The sequence below is a fragment of the Anolis sagrei genome, chromosome 6 (genome assembly GCF_037176765.1).
Source record: "Anolis sagrei isolate rAnoSag1 chromosome 6, rAnoSag1.mat, whole genome shotgun sequence".
NCBI lineage: Eukaryota > Metazoa > Chordata > Lepidosauria > Squamata > Dactyloidae > Anolis > Anolis sagrei.
Window position 1 is genome coordinate 12,945,881 of NC_090026.1, and position 18,305 is coordinate 12,964,185.

General features: G+C 43.6%; 1 protein-coding gene across 2 annotated transcripts in view; it reads right to left on the reverse strand.

Moving 5' to 3' along the window:
* Nucleotides 1–1,124: 1,124 nt before the first annotated feature.
* Nucleotides 1,125–18,305, reverse strand: part of LOC132779250 (protein KHNYN) — a 37,467-nt gene continuing 20,286 nt past the window's right edge. For both annotated transcript variants that reach the window (XM_067469793.1, XM_067469792.1), the window contains exons 3-8: nucleotides 14,922–16,738; nucleotides 9,678–9,808; nucleotides 8,843–8,939; nucleotides 5,499–5,606; nucleotides 3,430–3,531; nucleotides 1,125–2,240 (exon numbers count right to left, since the gene is read on the reverse strand). In XM_067469793.1, the coding sequence (XP_067325894.1) occupies nucleotides 1,913–2,240; nucleotides 3,430–3,531; nucleotides 5,499–5,606; nucleotides 8,843–8,939; nucleotides 9,678–9,808; nucleotides 14,922–16,738 (2,583 nt within the window). In that variant the 3' untranslated portion in view covers nucleotides 1,125–1,912. The remainder of the gene's footprint in view (nucleotides 2,241–3,429; nucleotides 3,532–5,498; nucleotides 5,607–8,842; nucleotides 8,940–9,677; nucleotides 9,809–14,921; nucleotides 16,739–18,305) is intronic.

Sequence of the window (18,305 nt, forward strand, 5' to 3'; positions counted from 1 at the left end):
AAAGGACTGGTATCCGGAGTAGATCAGTTATGGGCCAACTTGGGCCTTTCAGGTGTTTTGGACTTCAACTCCCACCATTCCTAACAGCCTCAGGCCCCTTCCTTTTCCCCCCTCAGCCGCTTAAGCGGAAGGGGCTTAAGCGGAAAAAGGGGAAAAGGAAGGGGCCTGAGGCTGTTAGGAATGGTGGGAGTTGAAGCCCAAAACATCTGGAGGGTCCAAGTTTGACCATGCATGGACTAGATTCAAAAAGAGGCTACATCTGAACTTTGCCTACTCTAAATTAGTTTGGGCTCCACTTTATAGGACTTTAACACGCATCATTTTGTAGACACTGAGAACCCTTCTGCAAATTCCTCTTACAAAACCATTCCCAGAATTTCTCTGGAGAAGGAGAGGATCGTGGAAATTAAGACTGAATGTCCATTAAGTAGAGACATCTCTACAAAGGGAAATTTCCCACCAGGAGGTTATTGCTCTCGCATACTTTTGGCTGGACGTACAGTAGAGTCTCGTTTATCCGACCTTCGCGTATCCGACATTCCTTCTTATCCGACGCTCCCCTTTTCCTCCAGCATTTCCCCTTCAATTAAAGGAGTGCTCCCCAACTCTCTCTCCATTCCCAATAAGTGAAAAAGGCAAGTCAAGGAAACCACTCCAGGTACCACCAAAAATGTGGTCATCTGACTTTCCTTGCCCACCCTTACACTCCAAACTGTGGACATCAACTGGGTGATTTCCAAAACCAACTCTCTCTCCATTCCCAATAAGTGAAAAAGGGAAGTCAAGAAAACCACCCCAGGTACCACCAAAAATGTGGTCATCTGACTTTCCTTGCCCACCCTTACACTCCAAACTGTGGACATCAACTGGGTGATTTCCAAAACCAGAATTGACATATCATAATTTCAAATTGTATTGGAACAACCACCCCACCCATGGCACTCTACCCCTGGGGCATTGTCTTGCTTTAACTTTTTGAGTCCCTGTTGTTAGTAATCTAGGTGTCTAGCACCACATCAGACAGGTAAAAGTAGGAGACACCCTATTATCCGACATTTTTGTTTATCCGACGTTCTGATGTCGGATAAGCAAGACTCTACTGTAAATGGGCTTTATTGCATGCAGTAACCTGAGTTAAGAGTAGAGACATCACACTGGCAACGAAGATCCACATAGTTAAAGCAATGGTATTCCTTGTAGTAACCTATGGATGTGAGATCTGGACCATAGGGAAGGCTGAACGAAGGAAGATAGATGCTTTTGAACTGTGGTGCTGGAGGAAAGTTCTGAGAGTGCCTTGGACCACGAGAAGATCCAACCAGTCCATACTTTAGGAAATAAAGCCCAACTGTTCACTGGAGGGAAGGATAGTAGAGGCAAAGATGAAGTACTTTGGCCACATCATGAGAAGACAGGAAAGATTAGAGAAGATAATGATACTGGGGAAAATGGAAGGAAAAAGGAAGAGGGGCCAACAAAGGCAAGTGGATGGATGGTATCCTTCAAGTGACTGGCTTGACTTTGAAGGAGCTGGGGGGTGGCCACGGCCGACAGGGAGCTCTGGCATGTGCTGGTTCATGAAGCCACAAAGAGTCGGAAGGGACTGAACAAATAAACAACAACAAAACCTGAGTTATTTCAATGCCACTTTTAAGATTGCCTCTTTCTAGAACTGAGCTTTTGCTACTCGACTGGTAAATGGGACACAATCCATTGTCCAAGGAATGTCTGATTTGGTTGTCAAAGGCACTGAGTGGTGCTACATATCTACCACACCATAAGCAGCCCGTTTCTTCCATCCCTCTCCTCAAAGGGTGGTACCCCAAAGAAGTCACTCCAACAGTCCTGGTGTTCCAAAATTATCTTGGATGCAAATGTCTTCATGTTTTTGAGTGGAACAATTTTCAGTTGCTCAGAATGTGAGGCTGAGAAGTGCCTCTGAAAGCTTGTTCAGGTCTCGACAGCAAGGATCCCTCATGAGTACAAAATCCACTTTCCTGTCTTGGTCCACAAAGATCTCCAGAAGGTCTCTCCTGAGCCTTTCTGTTTCCACATCAGGCCGAAGCGCCTCTTTCTCAGTGGGGGTATCTTGAGGATCCCGCCTTCGGTCTCCAAGCAAAACCCCAGGTGGCTTCCTGTCTCGTAAATGAAGGACCTCCGTCTGCGATGTGGGACGAATGGGGAGGGGTGGAGGGGCCGGCCGGCCACTGAAGGAATGGCAACTTGGAGTCTTGGTCTTGCTGTTGGGAACATAAAGCAAGAAGAGTTTGCATCTGGGCTTTGTAAAGGAATTGGGCTGTTAGGTTCTCCAAATGACTGCTTAGCTATGAAAGTACATTTGGCCAAGCTGGTCAACATTTTTCTGGAGGTACTTAATACAAAACTTTTATTCCTTTGAGATCACAAATTAATTTTCCCTTCTCAAAATCCATGCACCCTTCACTGCTGGCCACATGATGGAGCAGTGCCAATGTTTATGGCAAGATTGTCAAAAATATTTAAAATTAACTAGGTATTTTTAATTACAAACATGTGAGTCAAGCACGGAAAGGATTAAATGGAGGCAATGACTCAGCAAAAGCTGTAGTTCTATATAAACAGGTGTGCAGCTTTGTACCCAGAAAAAAATTGGGGGAGGGGGTTTGAATTTTTTTTTTTATGAAGAGTAGTTCTATAACACAAAATAATTTAAATAGAATGGTTCATTCTATATTTTGTATAGACATTTTGCTTTTCATAGACTTAGCATGGAGATTTGGTTAACCAGTTAAAATTCATGAGTAAACCAGTTTTTTTTTTAACCTGAAAAATTTTGGGGGGTGTTTGAACCCCTAAACACCTCCCCGCCCCCTGCTACAGCCCTGCAGGTAGCATAGTAGGCTTCTATGTTAGTTTGCCTCAGTGGGAGAAAGGTTTCAGACTGTGAGAAGGCCTCACAGTGTGAGGTAAGCCTTAGTCTGTGAGACACTTTGGTGAGAGAAGTCCCAGGTTGAAGGCCATCATATCATCATGTCTTGGCTATTTTAATTCAAAATGGGAAATGTGACTTACAGATGCCATAGAATCAGGGTTAGACAAGACACAAAGGCCTATTTTGCAACCCATGAAAATTTGTGAAATTTTAATTTTTTTAACTGAAAATACAAACCCTGTCTGCCTTAAGAAAACCACTCCAGGTAACACCAAAAACATGGTCATCTGACTTTCCTTTCCCACCCTTACATACCAAACTGTTCGTATCAACTGGGTGATTTCCGAAACCAGAATTGACATATCTCAATTTGCAATTGTATTGGAACAACCACCCCACCCGTGGCAGGAGTAATGTCTCCCACTTCGTCATTAGTGGCTCATTCCTGTTTTAATTTATGCACGACAATCTCAACCAAGCTCAGGATAAGATTATCATTTCCAACTGTGGATGGATACCTTGGATTTTTCTTCAAGAATTCTATTAAGGTGGGTCCTTCTCTTCCTAAGGGGTCATCAGGAACCATGAAGATGTTCCCCACGAAAATGTACTGCAGTAGGCTGGGTGAGACAGAAACAGAGACGTCAAGATGAGCCTGTGAGATTCCACCATTGGTTCAACCACTGCCTTCAAATACCAGAATTTCTAATTGTCTTACTGCTCTGGTCCCAAAACATCAGAAGGATCTAAGTGCTTTCATGATTCCTCTGTGAGACTTTTATACAGTAGGTCCTCCACTTTTGCAAGTGTTCGGGGTTCAAGACCCCTATGAAAGTGGGGAAAACTATAAATAACAAACTTAAGTTTTGCTACCCCCTTCCTCATATGAGAACACCTTTCAGGGTATCTTTACGTCCTCTTAGTGACTCTATGTCAGTGGTTCCCAATCTGTGGTTCGTGGACCACCAATGGTCCACAAGAACTAAAATATGGTCTGTGGCCTCACTGTTACTACACCGTTGCAACGAGAGCGACTGGTCTCGCGAAACCCTCTTTTAGTGCCAAGGCAATGGGGATGTTGGGAGGGGAGAGGCTGACTACCCATGAAAGGCATAACAACAAGCCTTCTGAATGCTTCTCCTCCTCCTCCGTTCCCTGAGTAGAGCCCTTCCATGTGGCACCTGGAAGAAGGGTGCCTTGGTGTCTTCATTTTTAATCCTGTTCCTGGAGTAATTTGGGGTGCTGATTCAGAAAATTACATTGGATAGACCACATCAGCTAGATTATTGAATACGGTTTTCTGTGGTCAAGTAGATGGTGACTACTGGGTGGCATATGTTTTGTATCAGAAACTAGAGCTGATGTGGTCTATTCAATGCAGTTTTCTGAATCAGCACTCCAAATAACCAAACCAAATCTAAAGTTGACCAAAACAGATTCTTATCTCTTTTGGTGCTAATGTTGGAGAGTGGTCCCTGGTCAAAAAAAGGGTTGGGAACCACTGTCGTAGTGACTCTATGTGTCCGAATTCAACCAATAGTGCTATTGCACTATTCTCAGGCGTAACATACAAAAACCACTTTATTAAAAAGAAGTGGCATACAGAAATTGTTATTCAATAGCTCTTAAACCTAACCAAGCTTAACTGACTCGCATATCTCTCTTATTTTATTTATTTATTTATTTATTTATTTATTTATTTATTTACTATATTTGTATCCCGCCTTTCTCGACCCCGAAGAGGACTCAAGGCGGTTTACAACATAGGCAATGATTCAATGCTTTAAAAACAACATACAATTAAATAAACATTTCAATTAAAATTTTAAAATCAAGGTTAGAAAACATTAAAACATTGCAATTACCATTATAAACCACGCTATCCGTAATCATAGCCTAGGTCATTCTGGTAGTCATTGCACATAATTCCAAATCCATCCATTGCACTGTATTATTCTCCAAAGGGTTTGATCCCAAAGCCACATTTTACTCTCTAGCTGATTGTCAGGAGGGAAAGGGCTGATGTAATGTTGCTAGGGAGAGAGTTCTACAACCGAGGGGCCACCACTAAGAAGGCCCTGTCTCTCGTTCCCACCAATTGTGCCTGCGAAGGAGGTGGGACTGAGCGCAGGGGCTCTCTGGATGATCTTAATGATGGTTCATACGGGGAGACACATTATGTATTTCTAAATCTAACTCTTCCCCTAACTTGCTCCTAATTTTGACAGACTTCTGTCTCTTACTCTAACCTCTTGTCTTTCCAACTAAGTGCCCTCCACCTTTTAAGATTTTTTTCCAACATTCAGCCAATCACAAGTCGTTCCAAACATTCCACATGCTTACCTCCTCCCAACAGATCTTTAACATTTTACCTATACTATACCTCACATACATAAACATAACTACATTTTCCTTAATTTCTTTAATAAAGAAATAATATTAGTAATAATAATAATAATAATAATAATAATTTCTTTAATAACAACATTTCCCTTCCCAAAGTCCATAACATCAGCAACTTTGCATTATCGGAGACCAAATCCTATCAAAACAATAGGAAGGTTGAGATCTCCAGGATCTTTCTCACCTTTCCTTGATGATCCTGATCCACTTCTTGGACTCTTTGGCCAGATCCCGAAACTGGTCATTGGTGACAATGACGCCATTTGTCTGTTCTGCTAACTTGAGCATAAACCTAAAAGGGGGATGGGGTATATAGAAGGAACACAGAAAGAAAGAGAAAATTTAGTATGACATTTTTATCTTATTGGTTTCCAAATATTTCTTGTTCTGAGGAAACCTATCATACATTACACTGGCCAACCCACATTTTGGTGCCTTAAATATTAGATATGTATCTAGGTATATTTTGTTGGAGCATGCAAGACATCAGTTATAGTGTGTGTGTCAACTGTCAAATAAGATGCATGAAGCTTGGAGTCTCAGAAACAGCCATGCTCTTGGCTGAGAGGCTGGCCAATCACAGCAGAGTCACCGTCTGTTTCCAAAAAGGAAGAGAAGGACAGGCGGAGAGATCTTCAGCCTTCTCTGCCAAAGGGGTTCCTAAGACCATCAGGAATATGTGTTGCCTGATGGTCTTTGGTGACCCCTCTGAAACCCTCTCACGACCCACAGGTTGAGAAACGATGGGATATAGGCTTTAAAAATGATCAAGAACAACAAGGGTATTTTCCTGCAGGGAAGCGCTTTCTCATTCCTTCTCCTGGTCCACCACAATGGGCTTTTGTTCCTCTGTGCGTTGCATCCACCCAGCACCATGACTCAAAAGTCATGCGTGTGCCTCACCCTCCTGGGCTCCGTCTGCTGGCAGATTCATTTCCTGCTTCTGCTCACAGCCGTGGCTCATGTGACCTCATCAAACCATCAAGGTATCCGGTGCCTTGCAAACTGGAAAGCCCAGCCTGGGGGAAATCCCAGGGACAGTCCAAGTTTGGCCCCAAAATAGATAAGAATCAAAACGGAAGAAGCGTTTTCGGAAGTGTCCACCACCACAAGTTTTCTCAGTCTACATGAGATAATACCAATTCCCACTTTCTGAACATCGCTAAAGGGAACCTTTCTCCCCCTGCGAATCCTAAAATCTACTTTCTGTCTGCCTGTGAGTGCATCTACACTGTAGAATTAATGCAGCTTTTAACTACCATGGCTCAATGATATGGAATTGTGAGAGCTGTAGTTTGGTGAGGCACCAGCCCTCTTTGGAAGAGTTCATATAGAACTCCCAACTATCATGATTCCATAGCATTAAGTAATGGAAGTTCAAGTGATGTCAAACTGCATTAATTCGACAGTGTAGATGCGCTATATGTATCTCTCTTTACCAAACCATTGAATTGTTGAATCTGCTGATCTAAAGGTTGGGAGTTCGAAGCTGCAGGTTGGGGTGAGCTCTCGCTGTTAGCCCTAGCTGATGGTCTTTGGTGACCCCTCTGGAACTCCCTCACGATCCACAGGTTGGGATCTAGCAGTTTGAAAACATGTAAATATGAGTAGATCAAGAGGTACCGCTTTGGCAGGAAGGTAATAAAGGTGCCCATGCATCCATGCCGGCAACATGACCAGGAGGTGTCTATGGACAACAGGCTCCTTGGCTTGGAAATGGAACAAGAGCACCTCCCCATGGCCAGAGTGGAGTACCACCTCCAGAAAGCCGGAGATGAAAGGGGAAGCCTTTATCTTTGTTCTGTGTATTTGTGTGTCATTGTTATTCCACTATATTAAAGGCACTGAATGTTTGTCTATCTGTATATATTGTAATCCACTCCAAGTCCCTTCGGGGAGATAGAGTAGAATATCAATATAATAATATATAATAATAATATTGTGCTATGCTAATAATATAATATATTGTATGTACATATAATATTGATCATAATAATGCAATATAATACTAATAATAATACAATATAATAATATAATTATATGTTATAATAATGATATGTTATGGAGGCCCCAGTGGCTCAATGGGTTAAACCCTTGTGTCAGCAGGACTAAGACCGACGGGTCGCAGGATCGAATCCAGGGAGAGTGTGGATGACCTCTTTTTGTCATCTGTGGCTCCCCATGCGGGGACATGAGAGAAGGATGGTAAAACACAAGGATGGTAAAACATCAAAACATCTGGGCATCCCCTGGGCAACATCCTTGCAGATGGTCAATTCTCTCATACCAGAAGCAACTTGCAATTTCTCAAGTCACTCCTGACACAAAAAAATGTTACTAATAATATTGCAGTATAGTGGTATAATACAATATAGTAAGGGGCCACCTGGTGGCAGCACAGCCAGTTAAACTGCTGAGCTGCTGAACTTGCTGACTGAAAGGTCAGCGGTTCAAATGCAGGGAGCAGGGTGACCTCCCACTGTTAGCCCCAGCTTCTGCCAATCTAGCAGTTTGAAAACATGCAAGTAGATCAATATGTACGGCTTCTGCAGGAAGGGAACAGTGCACCATGCAGTGATGCTGACCACATGACCTTGAAGGTGTCTATGGACAATGCCGACTCTTTGGCTTAGAAATCGAGATGAGCACCACCCACCAGAGTCGAACACGACTAGAGTTAATGTCAGGGGAAACCTTTATCTTTACCGTACAAGATAGTAATATATAATTCCAATATTGTGCTATTCTAATAAGATAATATATTGTATGTACCTATAACTTGTAAGCTGCTCTGAGTCCCCTTCGGGGTGAAAGATGGGGCAGAATATAAATATAGTAAATAAATAAATCAAGTGTTGTTGTTATTTGAAACACAAGAAGTTGAGTCCACAACAGGCACTCTGCTGGCTGTTGTATTGGATCACACATCGGACACTTCCCAAGTGTCTAGGACTGTGTGATGTATCGGCGAATAATGTGTGCAAATCCCAGTTAGGTGGCCTTCTGCAGCTGGCAGATGGTAATTTTGTCAGGGCCGATTGTTTTTAAGTACAGGCCAAGGTCTTTAGGCACTCCACCCAGTGTGCCGATCACCACTGGGACCACCTTTACTGGTTTGTCTTTGCAGTTTGATCTTTAAATCCTCATATCGTGTCATCTTTTCCAGTTGTTTCTCGTCAATCCTGCTGTCACCTGGACTGTGTGATGTATCGGCAAATAATGTGTGCAGATCCCAGTTAGGTGCCCTTCTGTAGCTGACAGATGGTAATTTTGTCAGCGCCGATTGTTTTTAAGTGCAGGCCAAGGTCTTTAGGCACTGCGCCCAGTGTGCCGATCACCACTGGGGCCACCTTGACTGGCTTGTGCCAGAGTCTTTGCAATTATGATGATGATGATTATTATTATTAGACGGCTAATGACAAATAGAAGCAAGGTTGCTCTGTTAGTGACCAAAAAGGTGGAGAGAAATGCTATTTTGAGATGTCGAAATAGGAACCCTCCATTGGGTCTGCAAAAGGTTTCACTGACCTGTCATCGTACGGGACGATGCCTTTCCCGTCTATTTTGCGCGAGGGGGTGAGAGAGAGGATGCTCAGCTTGTGCAACTCGACCAAGTAGTGCTTCTCTGCATTTGGGAAGAGGACAAGGAGGGAAAACCCCAACAAGAGTCATCACCAAAATTGCAGCAACAGAGCCGGGAAGTTGCTATTTCTCGTTCACGCATCCTTTACTTCTTACTAAAGCTGCAGCTGTCAGACCCAATCTCTTATTTCGAACCAAGCTGAACTAATATCAGTAAAATTATGCAAAAGATTGCAGACTTAGATAATATAATGCTGAAGGAAAGGAAAGCCAAGCTGGTACCCTCTATGATTGCAATTCCCATTATCCCCCACCAGCAGGTCTTTTGATACCGTTTCAAACTAGTTTTACTGTGAAAGTTATGAAATCTTGGAACTAGTTTGAGGGTCGGATGATGATTACGCTTAAATGGCTTCGAGGAAAAAGGAATGGGCCTGCGTCTGTTACAAATTGTGGGAGTTGAAGTCCAAAACACCTGGAAGGCCCAAGTTTGCCCAGGTCTACTCTAACAGTATGAGTATGAGTCTACTCTACTCAGTATGAGTCTACTCTAACAGACTGAGTATGGTTCAATGGTATGAAATACTAGAATTTGTAGTTTGGTGAGACACCAGCACTCTTCGGCAGAGAAGACTAAATGTCTTGTAGAACTACAATTCCTATGATTCCATAGCTTTGAGGTATGGCAGTTAAAGTGAGATCAAACTGCATGAATTCTACAGTGCAGATGCACAGTGGGAATATCTTTGTGCATTAGGCAGAAGTCTTCCATTTTTCTTACCTCTCACGTTGGAGTCTTCTTCCATCCGGTGCTGAGGGACTAGGACGGTCACTTCCCGGTGCCCCCGGTCCCAGAAATATTGTACCGCCAAAGCGATGCCTCGGCACGAGAAGAATTGGTTGAGACCGTGCCTAGAAGAACAGAAAGTGCCACTTTAAGGTTCAAGCATGTCCACTCATGTCTAGGAAAAATCCATTTGGTAATTCCACCCCGACTTAAACTTGTAGGGGAATGCAGCATAGAATGGGAAACGCTTCATTGAAAATGTCAACAAACACTACCATGTCTTTTAGACTGAACTACAACTCCCATCACCATAAAGTACCACTGCAAAGCTACTTTAATCCAAATCAGAACGTATATTGGTGACATATAATATTGGATCAGGTTCAAGGACCAAAGGTTCCCAAAGAGAAGCGATCCTTAATCTCTATTTATAAAAACACAGCCTGTGTATGTTTGCGCTCACAAAACTTGAAAAGTAGACTGTTGATTGGCTTGACATTTTGACACAACCTTGCATTCCAACCCCCCATGACCCACTTTACATCCTAGTGCGGTTTGGGGGAGGGTGGACCATGGATGATGGGATTTGCAGTACCTTCACCTGAATTGCCTCCTGCAGACCATTGCGACCCGCATGAATGAGCAACCTGGACCAAACTTGGCACACAGAGCCCCCCCCCCATGACCCACTTTATGTCGTGCAGTTTGGGGGAGGATGGACCATGGATAATGGGATTTGCAATACCTTCAACTGAACTGCCTCCCGCAGGCCACTGCGACCCGCATGAATGAGGGACCTGAACCAAACTTGGCACACAGAGCCCCCCATGACCCACTTTATATCCTGGTGCAGATTGTGGGAAGAATGGGGCAGGTATGATAGGATTTGCAGTTCCTTCACCCGATTGAGGTCCGACAGACCACTGCGACTGACACCAATGGCAGATCAGGACCAAATTTGGCACACAGACCTGCCTCCTCCCCATGACCCACTTCATGCCCAGGTGCAGTTTGCGGAGGATGGACCATGGAAGATGGGATTTGCAGTACCTTCAACTGAACTGCCTCCCGCAGACCATGACGACCCGCATGAATGAGGGATCTGGACCAAACTTGGCACACAGAGCCCCCCATGACCCATTTTACATCCTGGTGTGGATTGTGGGAAGATGGAGCAGGTATGATGGGATTTGCAGTTCCTTCACTCGATTTGGCTCTCACAAACCACTGTGACTCACACCAATGGCAGATCAGTACCAAACTTGACACATAGACCCCCCATGACCCACTTCATGTCCTGGTGCCAATAGGTGGAGGTTAGATCATGAATGATGGGGTTTGCAGTACCTTGGCCAAAGTTATGCAATGGCACATGTTTAGTAATTTAAAAATTGACGAACAATCTAATTAAAGCAACAATTCATAAACGACCAATATGACGTTTGAGTTCAAATGACTTCTATTTCCAATATGCCTTGCATTTGCTATGACTTTCAGTAAAATCTTTGCAAGTGTGCGTTTTGAATTTAGAAAACAAGTGCTTCTCTCATGGGCAATAGTACGTCGCATGCTCCTGAGTCAATAAACCATCAGATTTTTATGTTTATGCAGAAAAATGAGAAATCAAAAATGTAGTCAATCCACTAGCTTTACAATAAAAACCTGATTTCTGGTAAAAACCTCTTTTTCTTTCCTCTCCTTTCATTCCACATAAACACAGCAACGTAAGACAGGGTATTGAATTGAATGATGTGTTTCCTCGGTGAATCTGTGTTCACAACAATACTTTACTTTCACATTCATTTCATATCAGACTAAGCCACAGCAAAGCATGGCCAGGTTTAACCATATATGATTGAAAAACTCCTTGAGCACATTCACACTGGGTATAATTAAACATTACGGATCTTTGGAATGAGGCAGCCTACAAAAATGGTCCAATACAGATATAATAATGCTTTCATTTCCCAATCAGATATGACTCTTAAGGTGCATCTGTAGAATTAATGTAACTTGACATTACTTGAATTGACACAGTTAAATACTATGGATTCCTGGAGATTAACAGTTTGGCGGAGAAGACCAAAGACCTTATAAAATGACAGGTCTCATGATTCCAGAGAAGTGAGCCATGGAGGTTAAAGTGCTGTCAGGTTGCATTAAATCTATAGTATAGATGTATAGTATAGTATAGTATAGTATAGTATAGGCGCATCGAAATACCTGGGAGTCACTCTGGCCCGTGCTCTGACCTACAAGAAGCACTGCCTGAATATCTAGCAAAAAGTGGGCGCTAGAAACAATATCATATGAAAGCTGGCACAACCTGGGGATCACAACCAGACACAGTGAAGACATCTGCCCTTGCGCTATGCTACTCTGTTGCTGAGTATGCGTGCCCAGTTTGGAACACATCTCACCATGCCAAAACAGTAGATGTGGCTCTTAATGAGACATACCGCATCATCACGGGGTGTCTGCGCACCACACCACTGGAGAAATTACACTGTTTGGCCGGTATTGCACCACCTGACATCCGCCGGGAAGTAGCAGCCAATAATGAAAGGACCAAGGCAGTGACATCTCCAGCTCATCCCCTGTTTGGGTATCAGCCAGCACGTCAACGACTTAAATCAAGAAATTGTTTTCTAAGATCTACGAAGACACTTGCTGGAACACCTCAGCAAGCGAGAGTCCAAAAGTGGCAGGTTCAAACCCGGAACCTCAATCAATGGCTGATACCAAATGAGAGACTCCCTCTTGGGCACACAGAAGACTGGGCAACTTCGAAGGCGCTGAACAGACTGCGCTCGCGCACCACGAGATGCAGAGCCAACTTTAAGAAGTGGAGCTACAAAGCGGAATCCATGACATGCGAGTGTGGAGAAGAGCAAACTACAGACCATCTGCTGCGATGCAACCTGAGCCCTGCCACATGCACATTGGAGGACCTTCTTGTAGCAACACCAGAGGCACTCCAAGTGACCAGCTACTGGTCAAAGGACTTTTAATCAACTACCACAAAGCTTGCAAACTTTGTGTTTTGTTTGTTTGTTTTTTTTGTTAAAAATGCAATACAACTGTTTGGTTTGCTCCCGACATGATAAATAACCCTAGGGTGATTGATGGATGGAATGGTTTTCCTAATAGCACCTCCATTCTCTCTGAGAACAAACATGAGGGAAAGTTCAGACAGTGATCATAAGGCCAAAGGAAAGTAGACATGTGCCAAAGGGGAAAATATACACTCATACTGTGACAAAATTTATAAACTCTTTGGAATCTCAAAGTGAAAGAGAAGCAAAACTGACATCATGGCCCATTTCCAAATATAGCGTGGCACATTTTGCCACTAAAGGCACCTGTCAAATTATTGGTTATTTTATATAACTATCATAGCAGTTTATGAGTCAACCATTGGAGCAGCATCATTTTCGCAAAAGTGTAATATGTAAAGCATGCTGGACAGACACTGAACTTGCCAGGCTCCACAGCCTTTTCACACAACACAATTATTGTTGGAGATAGCAACTTTCTCAAGCCTCCTCTATTTGACGTTTGTCTGTTTATAATGGCCTCATCACACTAGAGTAAAAATCCACTTAAAATCTGGTTTCTGCCTCCTCAGAATTCTGGGGTTTGTAGTTTAGGGAGGAGCCTTTAGCAACCTTTAACAGCCTCATTAAACTATGACCCTCATATTCATGTGGGATAAGCCCTAGGTTCAAGTTTGAACAGACTGGTTCAAGAGTGGGAAAGGAATACGACAGGGCTGTATACTTTCACCTGACCTATTCAACTGGTATGCAGAACACATCATGCGACATGTAGGGCTTGACGAATGCAAGGCTGGAGTTAAAATTGCTGGAAGAAATATTAACAGCCTTAGATATGTAGATGATACCACTCTGATGGCTAAAAGAGAGGAGGAGCTGAGGAGCCTTCTAACCAAGGTGAAAGAAGAAAGTGCAAAAGCTGGGTTACAGTTAAACATAAAAAAAACAAGATTATGGCAACCGGATTGGTTGATAACTGGCAAATAATTAGTTCTTCCTCGAGCCTGAAAAAGAACAGTGTGAGCTATTTAGAAGGCTCAAGTGTTGGGAAAACTACACTGGGTTAGCCATGGTCTTCTTCTACTCACCAAATATAGCCTTGTGTCATGATGAAATATGATATATGGTTTGACTGGAATTGTATGAAAGGAATGAATTAATGGGAGCAAATAATTCTGAAGACACCATTCAAAAATATTAAGACCTGCAATGACTACTGCTTGCTAAACTGTAATTAAAAGTTGATTAACTGCTGACATCGATAAGAACTGTGACAGTGATAAAAACTTTTGGGGAAAACAATGTGTTTACATTAATCAGAGACAATGGCTCTTTTAAGCCAAGGTTGTTAAGAAGGAAGTCAGCACAAGACCAACACCTATTAGGAAGAGTCAACATCTGCCCGGAAACTGAGATGCAATCATCATGTTTCAGGCTGGCCAAATAACCTGTCAATAATTTACAACTTTGGGACAACATCAGCAAAATATTGCTATATAAGAGATCTTATTACAGTCCAAAAATTGTGACAGACGGCAGAGCTGCTCACCCGCCATGCTCTGGTCCATGGGAAGGACAGAGAAGGTGTATACCTCCTTTTCTCAAGGGAAGAGGAAGGAGCTTTGGGGTTTGTGCAGGGAAGTCAGGTTCTACTGTATGGAAAACAGAGATCTGATCTTTGGCATTGTGCTTAGAGAAACGATGCATTTTGGTGTTTTGCAGTTTTGAAGTTATGGAACTATGTGATGGCAGATTTGCAAGGAAGCAGTTTGGCCTAAGAGATGTTCTTCATGGAGGAAGAATGGTGAAATGGTGATGTATGCATGGTAATGGATGAATGTTTATATGTAATGTGAATGCAGAGTGAAAATGCAATTCCCCTTTGTTTGCTAGCCAATGTAACTGTAGATTTGTGAATCCATAGAACCTGTATGTCTGTATGTCTAAATATTGTTCTGTAAAAGTTCTGATACTCTTTTTTTTTTTACTGGAAAATTGCAATAAAAAGAACCCATGCTTTGAGTTTTTGAAAAATGATTCATAACACTTGTCCACGATTATTGACACAACCACATGAAATTATTTTAAAATGACTGCTCTAGATATGACCATCTCTCATCCAAAGGACCATCTGAAGAATTAGAATGTCTCCTCAGGCCTCCTCTCACCAGCTCATACTCACATCATGGCTACGTTGCTGCCATCAATGATGACCATCCGCAGGTTCTTCTTCCCAGGTGTGTTGGCCAGCTTGAGCTTGAACTGCGTCTGGAGAGCCTCCTCAAAGCGCTGGGCTCCGGTTACCGTAGACACTGGGCCATGGTGGGAAAGCCCAAAGCTGGTGCTTTCTGAGGAGTGGTTCTCCTCAGAATCTGATGTAGAAGACAAAAAATTACCGGCGGAGGGAATGTCAGGAGAAAAAGCAACAACTGGTGGGTTCGGTGGTGAGGCATGGGGCTCCTCATGGAATGGAGACCCACTGTTCCGCTCAGTATTATTATCACGTTTCCACAGTGAGGGTTCCTTGTGATTCAAAACGGTTGCCCGATGGACACCAGGCTGCCCACCATGTTCTGTCTTCATTGCCGAGGTTCCCGTCGCACCTTCTTGATCTTCTCCTTTCTCATGAAGACGCCTCAGTATATCTGCGAGTGGGGCTCCTGTGTGTATCTCTGTGGAGATCTCACTAGGCGAGTGACCACAGTTGGCCACTGCAGTTCTGATGATCTCCCTCATGTACTCATTTTCATCCTGCATCTTTTCAGGTGAAGGAGGGGGAAACTCTTTCCCCCCAGGCTCTATCTGGGGGAGGACGAGATCTCCTTTCTGTCCTGCTTCTGCCATGTGGACCTTATCCAAGATGGTGGAAGGCGCTTCCCGCACGCCGCCCTCCAAAAGAATCTTCTTAACCACCCGCTCCTCATAGCCCATGGTTTTAAAGAAGTTTAGCCTCATTTTGAACTCCTTCTCTGTCCACGATGACAACTGGATGTCTGAGGACACTTCCTCCTCAGAGGTTTCTTCAGGCAAGCTAGCAGGACTGGAATCCCTTGCACAAAGAAAACTCTTCCCTTCCTCTTGTTTATCCTCCAAAGACTCAGTTAAACCTGCATAACCAGGAAAAGTACATGTTTTATGAGTAGTCCTTGCAGCTGGGATGGGTTGGGGGGAACTCTTAGGAAGCGCTGGCCTTGAAGCACTTGTCTCATGCCAACCCTGAAGACCGTTCAAACCATATCGGAAGTCCTGAGGCCTCGCATTCAATTCAGCCTCAGCAAAGCCCCTGGGAAAGTCAACCCTTGATGCCTGAGGCAAAGCTTGGTCTTGGTCAGTCCTAGCATTTCGATGCCTACTAGAAGAACACTGTGGTTGGGTAAAATCATGGGACTTTGGAGGAGATTCTTGAAGCCTGGCAAAACCTGCTGGCAATTCAACACTACAGTCTCTACTTCTGTTCTCTTCTCGGATTATTGTCAGTCCCATTGGTAACCCAAATGTATTCTGAGGTCTTTTGGGTGATTGTGGCCTGCCACCACCCAGAGTTACTGTTTCCCATTCTAGAGAAGAGTTTTGGTCAAGGCTAGGTGTTGTCCAGCATTCACTCCCTTGTCTGTCTTCCTGACTCTCCTTCACCAAGTTGAGTAGCTCCTCTTTGACCGATGTGGGCAGGATCAAGAGGTCCATTGCATGCTTGTCATCGTAGGTCTCCACCAAATCCCGGAAGGCTCGCTTGACCTGGGCCTCCCGTTCCTCTGGAAGCTTGAGGTTCTTCTGGTGTTTTCCCACAAACTCTTGGATCCGGCTCTGGGCCATGACGAAAGCCTCAGCCAAACCTGAGATCAGCAAGACTCCAGGGCGGAGAAAGGTAATGTGAGCAGACGTCCCTTGGGTGAGGCAGTTCAAGAATAATCCTTGGGCGCCCAAAAAGATGCACTGCATGTCTTTAGGGTAGTAAACCTCCTCACTCAGCTCCGGAGCACAAAGGCCTTTGATGTATTCCTGGAAAACAAAGCATATCTGGATGTGACATTGAAGACATGAAAACATTTTTGGGCAGAACAACATCTTTTGTTATGGGAAATTTCATATTGCAATCATTTTCTATGAAGTCTATTGCAGTCAACCACTCTCTCCAAAAACTAATGAAGTCAGCCCTCCACATTTGCAGGTTTGATTAATATGTGCTCTACAGCAATGGTTCCCAACCTGTGGTCCGTGGACCACTAGTGGTCCACAAGAACTAAAATATGGTCCGCGGCCTCAGTGTTACTACACTGTTGCAAGAACAGCAACTGGTCTGCAAAACCCTCTTATAGTGCCGAGATTTATTAAATATGGTTTTGTGTGGGCGAGCAGATGGCGGCTACTGGATGGCATATGTTCTATATCAGAAACTAGAGCTGATGTGGTCGATCCAATGCAATTTTCGGAATCAGGACCCCAAATAAATATTTTGATTCATTTTTTCCACTTTCAATTCCTGTGAAAGAGAAGGGCCTATTGATGAATTGATATAAAACTTGATCCATGGTATAGTTTCCAGTGCCTCCCTGTTGATTTGTTATTATATTCCAAGAATGGGAATCATGTTAGGTTGTTGGAATGCAGCTCCTGATATACCTTCACATTGGCAATGTTGGCTAGCACCATGGGGATTAGTAATCCTACAAAATCTGAAGCATCATGATTCCACTTCTGGAGAGATTTATTTATTTATTGTGTCAGGAGCAAACTAAACAGTTGTATTGCACTTTTTAAACAAACAAAACAAAACACAAAGTTTGCAAGCTATGTAGTTGATTAAATGTCCTTTGACCAGTAGCTGGCCACTTGGAGTGCCTCTGGTCCTCCATTGTGCACGTAGCAGGGCTCAGGTTGCATTGCAGCAGGTGATCTGTAGGTTTGCTCTTCTCCACACTCGTTCTGGAGAGATGTGTGATTGCCATCCCATGCTATACAAAGCTACATGCTTCATCTCAGAGCCTTCAAACAAAACAAAGACTGGAGACAACCTGACAACCTCCTTGAGAACCTCCTAAACCTGGTGTCAACCTGACAACCTTTTTGAGAACCTCCTAAAGTGGAGGTGGACAAAAGTGGAAGGCTGGAGGTTCTACAGAGGGCCATATCACCATCATATCCTTTCATCACCCAAAACAGAAATAATATGTCACCAAATATCCCCCATGTCCTCTAGGACAGTGTTTCTCAACCTTCCAAATGCCGCGACCCCTTAATATAGTTCCCCATGTGGTGGTGACCCCCAACCATACTTCCTCACTGTAATTTTGCTACTATTATGAATTGTAATGTAAATATCTGATATGCAGGATGTATTTTCATTCACTGGACCAAATTTGGCACAAATACCCGGTACAACAACATTTGAATACTGGGGGGGGGGGGGGGGGGGGTTGGGGGGGTTGATTTTATCATTTGGGAGTTGTAATTGCTGGGATTTATAGTTCACCTACAATCAAAGAGCATTCTGAATTCTACCAACGAAGGAATGGAACCAAACTTAGTACAAAGAACTGCCGAAAGTTCTGAAAGGATTTGTTGGGCA